Genomic DNA, 8,758 nt, shown 5'->3' with positions numbered 1-8,758 from the left:
TTTAATAATTCAGCTGCCGTAAATTTGATGCCTGAGCAATCGTCCGCTTCTGACTTACACTCGCGGCCGTCTTCATTGTTACTGCCACGTAGCGCTCTCGCAGCTGTTTCGCCATCATCGCTTGCTTCATTGCCTGCCCAAAATCTCGGCTCAGATGTTGTGCTCTTGGCCACCGCTGTCATCAGCATTCAAAATCGCGCCGGGACTTGGGTACCCTGCCGTGCACTGCTCGATTCCGGATCACAGTTGCACATAATAACTTCGCGATTCGCTCACCGGCTCCAACTTCGAAAGACCAAGTCGTCGGCCTCTGTGTCTGGTCTTGGTGACGTCAGTTTCAAGTCTGATGGTTGCACTGTGCACTTATGCTTGCAATCATTGGTCACTGACTATTCCGCAAATATTACTGCTTTGGTCGCTCCTTCCATTACTGAGAACCAACCAAATTTCACGGTTGACATATCTCATTGGGATATACCAAGCAATGTCCGCTTAGCTGATCCGGCGTTCTTCAAGCCACAGCAAATTGATATGCTTATCGGTGCCAATGTATTCTACGAGTTGTTGTGCGTAGGTCAGATTAAACTGGCTGATGGCCTGCCACTTCTGCAAAAGACTCGTTTGGGCTGGATAGTTACTGGAGGTGGCTCGCAGCGTCAGAAATCTGCTTTGGTTGCATCCAAGTCTCCGTCTACACAGGATTGCAATACACGAATCGAGCAGATGGTTCGCTCTTTTTGGGAACTCGAAAGTGGTGTCGATCCGGCTGTAAAACTCACCAAAGAAGAGTTCGACTGCGAGGAGCATTTCAAGGCTAATTACAGGCGCCTGCGTACTGGCGAGTATTCCGTCCGATTGCCTGTAAAGCTCAGCACAGATCTGCTTGGCGATTCCTATACGCAAGCCTATCGTCGGTTCATAAACTTGGAGCGAAAGTTAGAACGCAATCCACTTCTCAAAGCACAGTACTCTGCATTCATTAAGGAGTATTTAGAGTTGGGTCATATGTCGCTTGTATCGCCAGTTTCGCTAAATTTGTGCAAGTATTTCCTGCCGCACCATTGCGTTCTGAAGGAGGACAGCACAACGACAAAGTTGAGAGTCGTGTTTGACGGTTCCGCATCCACATCCTCTGGTCATTCTTTAAATGACATCCTAATGGCTGGTCCTTCCATTCAGTCAAAGCTCGCAAACACGCTTCTTCGATTTCGCACGTTTCCTATCGCTTTAACAGGAGACATCTGCAAGATGTACCGCTGCGTGCGAGTATCAAATCCGGATAGCTATTTTCAATGCATTCTATGGCGTGACTCGCCTCAAAAGCCTATTCAAGTTTTCCGTCTTGATACCGTCACTTACGGTACAAAGCCTGCCTCGTTTCTCTCCGTTCGCACTATGCATCAGCTGGCTGAAGATGAGCATGAGCTATTTCCTATTGGCTCCGATATCTTGCGCCGCGATTTTTATGTTGATGATTTAATCACTGGTGGTGCTTCTACAAACGAAGTCATAGAAATTATGAGACAAACCACAGGGCTACTTGCCAAGGCTAATTTCAAGCTAAGGAAGTGGTGCTCCAGCAATCCTGATGTGCTCAAACAAGTTCCGGAAGAAGACAAAGAAACTCTAGTTAAGTTTGATGATGGCAGCGACATAACAAAAACTCTAGGACTGTCGTGGGATCCTGCGACGGATTTATTCATTTTCACGTTTCTGCCAGCATTGACATCTGGTCGAATTTGCAAGCGCACTGTTTTGTCAACTATTGCCAGATTTTATGATCCGCTTGGCCTTATTGGACCAGTAATCGCAAAGGCTAAGATATTCCTGCAGGCGCTTTGGAGAGAAAGGCTTGATTGGGATGAAAGCCTTTCAGCATCATTGACAACATCTTGGCATAATCTTATTGCAGATTTTGAGCGCACAAAGCAGCTGAAATTTCCAAGGCTTGCACTTTCTGTTGGTGTTTCCATTGAAGTGCATGGTTTTAGTGATGCCAGCATAGATGCCTATGGAGCTTGCGTGTACATCATTTCGACCACGCAAGGCCAATCTCGTGCGGAGCTGCTGTGTTCCAGATCTCGTGTGGCGCCGCTCAAATCGTTGACCGTGCCCCGACTAGAGTTGTGCGGAGCCGTTTTGCTGGCACAACTCATAAACGAAATATCTCGTATGGAGTTATTCGACTGCAAGTTTTATTGTTGGTCTGATTCTGCAGTAGCGCTATCTTGGATTCGCAGCGAGCCATCCAGGTTTCAAATTTTCGTTTCCAATCGCATCGCAACTATTCAAGAGTTGACCTCTGGCATGGAATGGCGATATATTCCAACCGATTTAAATCCTGCGGACATACTTTCACGTGGAGCTTTGCCCAGCGAATTAGTCCAGTCCAACTTGTGGCTACATGGTCCCGCATTTCTGACGAAAGATAAATCTTCTTGGCCAGAGTCTTGCAATTCCGTCTCGTCGCTTCCTGAGCAGCGCTCTAAAGTGTTTGTAAGCACCACACTGTGCGAAGACATTGCACAGCAATGCAAATATGTTAACACATTTGGAAAGCTGCAGCGCGTGTTTGCATATGTATACAAGTTCCTGCACCGTGTACGAATTCCTGGGCTATCGGTGGACTGCATCCGTCATGGTACACTGCTGTTGATGCGCTCAATTCAAATGTCTACGCTTCGGGACGAATACAAGACCTTGCAGGCCGGACACACTTTGAAATCGTCTAGCTCCTGTCTTTCTTTATCTCCGTTTCTCGACAGCTCTGGATTGATGCGCGTTGGTGGCCGTCTAAGTAACTCTGCGCTCGACTTTGAAGCCCAGCATCCAATTATACTTCCAAGGCGTCATCCAGTCACGCGTTCAGTCATTATGCACTACCATGTCCGTAATCTGCATTCTGGACCTCGTGCATTGCTGGCCTCAATTCGGTTGCAGTATTGGCCAATTGGCGGTCGGAAAACAGTGTGCAGCGTAGTCAGCAAATGCACCATTTGTTTTCGAGCCAAGCCTCGTCTTGTGGAGCATGTTATGGCTGACCTGCCAAAGGATCGAGTTGATGCTTCACATACCTTTATGGTCACTGGTGTGGATTTTTGTGGGCCGTTTTTCTACAAAAGCGAGGTCCGCAATAAGGCACCAATAAAATGCTATATTTGCATTTTCATTTGCTTCGCCACCAAGGCTGTGCATTTGGAGTTGGTGAAGGATTTAACCACCGGAGCATTCTTAAATGCACTTAAACGCTTTATTTTGACGCGCTGTCGACCTACGAGGATCTGGTCTGACAACGCTACAAATTTCGTTGGCGCACGGAACGAGATGGCTGAGCTAAAGCGTCTTTTTGAATCCAGCGAGCACCTGCAGGCTGTGCAAGAATTTTGCCTTGCTGACTGTATTGATTGGCGTTTCATTCCGCCGCGCTCGCCTCACTTTGGTGGTCTATGGGAAGCGGCTGTAAAGACTGCCAAGCATCATTTCTACAGATCCGTCGGACTATCGCTGCTCGAATTTGATGAACTGCGCACGCTTGTATGCCATATCGGGGCAATTATTAATTCTCGCCCATTGTTATCCCTTTCAGAACATCCAGCAGATCTCGATGTCTTGACTCCAGCTCATTTTCTTGGTGCTGCTCCGCTGTCAACGTACGTTGAGCCTGATCTGACGAAGCTCAATTTCAATCGGCTGGATCGATGGCAGCGCGTGACGTACTACCAGCAGATATTTTGGGCTCGCTGGCGTGAAGAATACTTGACGCTTCTTCAACAGCGCTCAAAATGGCGAGTGTCGCAGCCTGGACTCTCCATTGATGATGTCGTTCTGGTCAAGGACGAGAATTTGCCGCCCCTCAAATGGCCATTAGCAAGGGTGGTCAGCCTCATCAGCGGCGCAGATGGCGTGTCGAGAGTTGCAGAATTGAGGACTTCCACTGGAACCATTCGGCGAGCCGTTCGCAAATTATGCCCGCTGCCGAAACAAGATGTTGTTGAAGACCCTGGTTCTTCAACAGGGGGAGTATGTTTGGTCATCCGGCCAAAAACAGCCAAAACCAGCAGCACATCATAGTTAATAAGTAACGTAAATAACTCAATGCAAAGTGCTCGTTTTCTTGTCGCTTGCTTTGCATAGCAAGCCGAGCACTTAACGTTTCCTTTTGTTGCCATAAATTTGCATAGGCTGCTGCGCAGCCGCCACATATGTACTAGTTATTGTCGCTAACTCTGCAAGTCAAGTTCGTTTTTCGTTATCGCATCTGGTACGGAGAAGCTTAGCTTTCCGTCTACCAGCATAAACTTTGTAAATCTCGGCGATCGCTACCTATGCAAAATAAACATTTGTGCACATCTTTTAAATTGAACAATTTCGTTTCGCTTATTTTGCAATTATTTCGCCAACATAATTTCGCATATTTGGAATCATAAAAAAGCTTATGATTATACATTGATATACCACACATATGTACGAAATCTATATTATCCAAGTATTAAGTACAAGTAAGACTAGATACAAGTATTCTTTTAGAAATATAAAATATTGGCATATGTAAAAAAGCGTTCAAACTATTATTTGCGGCGCAGCTGAGGAAAGCTGAGGCGAGAAAGCACATGTAATGCTAAGAATTATGATTAAATTTCGTTTCTTTTTTGTAATAAACAATAAAATTTATATACCACACATATGTACAAAATCTATATTATCCAAGTATTAAGTACAAGTAAGACTAGATACAAGTATTCTTTTAGAAATATAAAATATTGGCATATGTAAAAAAGCGTTCAAACTATTATTTGCGGCGCAGCTGAGGAAAGCTGAGGCGAGAAAGCACATGTATTGCTAAGAATTTTGATTAAATTTCGTTTCTTTGTTGAAAGCACATATAATGCTAAGAATTATGATTAAATTTCGTTTCTTTTTTGTAATAAACAATAAAATTGATATACCACACATATGTACGAAATCTATATTATCCAAGTATTAAGTACAAGTAAGACTAGATACAAGTATTCTTTTAGAAATATAAAATATTGGCATATGTAAAAAAGCGTTCAAACTATTATTTGCGGCGCAGCTGAGGAAAGCTGAGGCTAAGAATTATGATTAAATTTCGTTTCTTTTTTGTAATAAACAATAAAATTGATATACCACACATATGTACGAAATCTATATTATCCAAGTATTAAGTACAAGTAAGACTAGATACAAGTATTCTTATAGAAATATAAAATATTGGCATATGTAAAAAAGCGTTCAAACTATTATTTGCGGCGCAGCTGAGGAAAGCTGAGGCGAAAAAGCACATGTATTGCTAAGAATTTTGATTAAATTTCGTTTCTTTGTTGAAAGCACATATAATGCTAAGAATTATGATTAAATTTCGTTTCTTTTTTGTAATAAACAATAAAGTTTATATACCACACATATGTACGAAATCTATATTATCCAAGTATTAAGTACAAGTAAGACTAGATACAAGTATTCTTTTAGAAATATAAAATATTGGCATATGTAAAAAAGCGTTCAAACTATTATTTGCGGCGCAGCTGAGGAAAGCTGAGGCTAAGAATTATGATTAAATTTCGTTTCTTTTTTGTAATAAACAATAAAATTGATATACCACACATATGTACGAAATCTATATTATCCAAGTATTAAGTACAAGTAAGACTAGATACAAGTATTCTTATAGAAATATAAAATATTGGCATATGTAAAAAAGCGTTCAAACTATTATTTGCGGCGCAGCTGAGGAAAGCTGAGGCGAAAAAGCACATGTATTGCTAAGAATTTTGATTAAATTTCGTTTCTTTGTTGAAAGCACATATAATGCTAAGAATTATGATTAAATTTCGTTTCTTTTTTGTAATAAACAATAAAGTTTATATACCACACATATGTACGAAATCTATATTATCCAAGTATTAAGTACAAGTAAGACTAGATACAAGTATTCTTTTAGAAATATAAAATATTGGCATATGTAAAAAAGCGTTCAAACTATTATTTGCGGCGTAGCTGAGGAAAGCTGAGGCGAGAAAGCACATGTAATGCTAAGAATTTTGATTAAATTTCGTTTCTTTTTTGTAATAAACAATAAAATTTATATACCACACATATGTACGAAATCTATATTATCCAAGTATTAAGTACAAGTAAGACTAGATACAAGTATTCTTATAGAAATATAAAATATTGGCATATGTAAAAAAGCGTTCAAACTATTATTTGCGGCGCAGCTGAGGAAAGCTGAGGCGAGAAAGCATATGTAAAAAAGCGGTCAAACTATAATTTGAGAGTGACTTTTCTATTGATTCTTTTATCTCACGATGGCTTTACTATGTTGGATAGAGGGAGAACAATGTACCGCCTACTGTTTTGTGCGTACTATTATTTAAAAAAGATTTTCATATTTTGTACCAAACTTGCATTATATGTTGTTTTCAGCAATCAATATTGTTCTACTAAAAAACCTTCCTTAACCGCTGTAATGGTTGTATATACAAGTATATATGTACTATTTTGTACCAAACAATCATTATGGGGACTGGGAACAGTAAATAGGAACAGTTTCTGGGAACAGTATATATTTATTTTCTTTGTATCGACAATTTTGGGGACTGTCCTCAAAATGAACGCAGTACATACGGAGGGAAACGACACTATCAATTCAGGGACCCCCTCGGTCCTTAAAATTAACCTTTCGCATACTTATAAGCATCGAGTGGCAACTCCACATTTTTGTCCCCATAATCAACTTTACACAAAATTTTTTTTTATACATATATTTGAGCTGTTGCGCAGTGCTGATTTCAGGGACGCCGTCCCAAAAATATACGTTACATAAGGTGTCCCCGAAAAATACATCTGGCCACATTATTACCTTTATTTTCCGACACAACAGTTCAATAGGTCCAAAATTTTGTGAAAGCCATCTTAAGTGCTCAATTTATATAATTTTATAAAAAAAATGGCAAAATTTAATGGTCCCCAAAATACATATTATACATATATATATATATATATATATATATATATATATATATATATATATATATATATATATATATATATATATATATAAATATATACATACATATAAAAGTATATTTAATTGCACTTAAATCCAATCATTTATTGTGCGATTACATACCCGTCCTTTCAGATTGTCTACAAAATGCTGGATGGTCGCGTACGCGGACTCCCTCGCCATTTAACAGAATGATAAAAATAATTAAAATTCGCAACGCGCTGTCACCCGCACAGTGGTCGCGAGTTAGGCTGCCCGTCAGTTAGCCCGTGCCGCGAGGGTGTCGAGAGATGCATCGATTTGCGTATTAATCAGGCGGCACTTGACAAAATATATGATGACAGGCAAATGTATTTCATGTCCAACGCGATAGATACTGCGATAGTAAGATAGCGACGATGGTCGCATTTAATAAACAACAAAAGGCTGAAAAGAGCAGATGAAGCCTAACTCAATGGCCAATGTTTGGCAGACACCTGCCAATGTTTATTCATAGTTTAAATAACAATTCATATATTTATTATGAATTTAAGTCAAGATTAGATATGAAACGAAAATGAAGCATTGTTAGTAGTTTAATGCAGTTATGGCTATGAATACTTGACAAGAGGAATGTAATTTTTATGGTTTAACGCGCTTTATCCGCTACAAATGGGTTTGTTATGGACGAGCACAGATGAAAAAGATCTCGTAAAAACGCGGTCAAAATTAAAAATTAATAATTTCAGCAGTGAAGAGGGTTATTTTAAAATTCATATTCACACACCGCTGAATTGCGCTACTGTTGTAGGTGTAGGTCAGTTTCTTGGCTGATTGTGGTATAAAAGTATCTACATTTTTCTTTCGAAATCAGTAGCAACTGCAACACCATTCGAAACACATTACCACAGCTTCAATACACCCAACAACAAGTACAATGTACACAAGCGTGAGTTCTACATTAATATTACGAAAGGATAATATTTTTACATTTTTAAGTCTACTTCTTAGGCCCTTATCATTGCTGCACTGTGCTTTGTGGCTACCAGTTATGCCGGGGATGAATCTCAGGCTATAATTACAAAATATGAAAACGATATTAAGCCCGATGGTAGTTACAACTACGAGTACGGCACCTCGAACAACATTCAGGCACAGGAAAGTGGCGTCGGAAGCGTATATGCTGCAGGCTCCTATCAGTACACCGCACCAAACGGAGAAAACATTCAACTAGAGTACACTGCCGATGTGAACGGCTACCAACCCAAAGGTAACCATTTGCCAACACCACCACCAATCCCCGACTATATTCTGAAGGCGTTAGCTTACATTGAAGCGCATCCGTTCACTAGAATCCAGTTGAAGAAGTAAATCAATTAGTTAATTATATGTAACCAACTACTTTAAAACTATTAGATGTAATTTAGCCAAATTGTAAATGTAAATAAATCATTTTCAAATGTAACGTTGCATTGGCCTGTGTGTTTGTAATGATATGGCAACAATTGCAGAAAGTTGCCACCTGCTCAGATATCGATTGCACATCGGTCGCAAAAGTATCGAAACTATCGATGCTTTTATGCAAGTTCTCACATCCCTCTTCGCCAGCCAAGTAGTAAGAATTCGTCTTAAATTTTAATTAATTTTACGTAAACAGATTAGTAAAAAAGTGCGCGATAAGTGTGATTATAAGCACCAAGAAGTGCAATGCGCATTTCGCATAGAGAGATACAGAATATTTCCGTTTTC

General features: G+C 40.0%; 1 protein-coding gene across 1 annotated transcript; it reads left to right on the top strand.

The window, feature by feature from the left end:
- Positions 1-7,946: 7,946 nt before the first annotated feature.
- On the top strand, positions 7,947-8,380 carry LOC115632695 (larval cuticle protein LCP-17). The gene is made up of 2 exons (XM_030529932.1): positions 7,947-7,958; positions 8,021-8,380. The coding sequence occupies exons 1-2, from the start codon at positions 7,947-7,949 to the stop codon at positions 8,378-8,380; spliced, it is 372 nt and encodes a 123-aa protein (XP_030385792.1).
- The last annotated feature ends 378 nt before the right edge of the window (positions 8,381-8,758 follow it).

Source organism: Scaptodrosophila lebanonensis, unplaced genomic scaffold (assembly GCF_003285725.1).
Source record: "Scaptodrosophila lebanonensis strain 11010-0011.00,11010-0021.00 unplaced genomic scaffold, SlebRS2 tig00001415-arrow-pilon, whole genome shotgun sequence".
In the NCBI taxonomy this organism is placed as follows: Eukaryota; Metazoa; Arthropoda; class Insecta; order Diptera; family Drosophilidae; genus Scaptodrosophila; species Scaptodrosophila lebanonensis.
The sequence above is the reverse complement of the archived record's forward strand: the minus strand, read 5'-3'. Positions and strand labels throughout refer to the sequence as shown.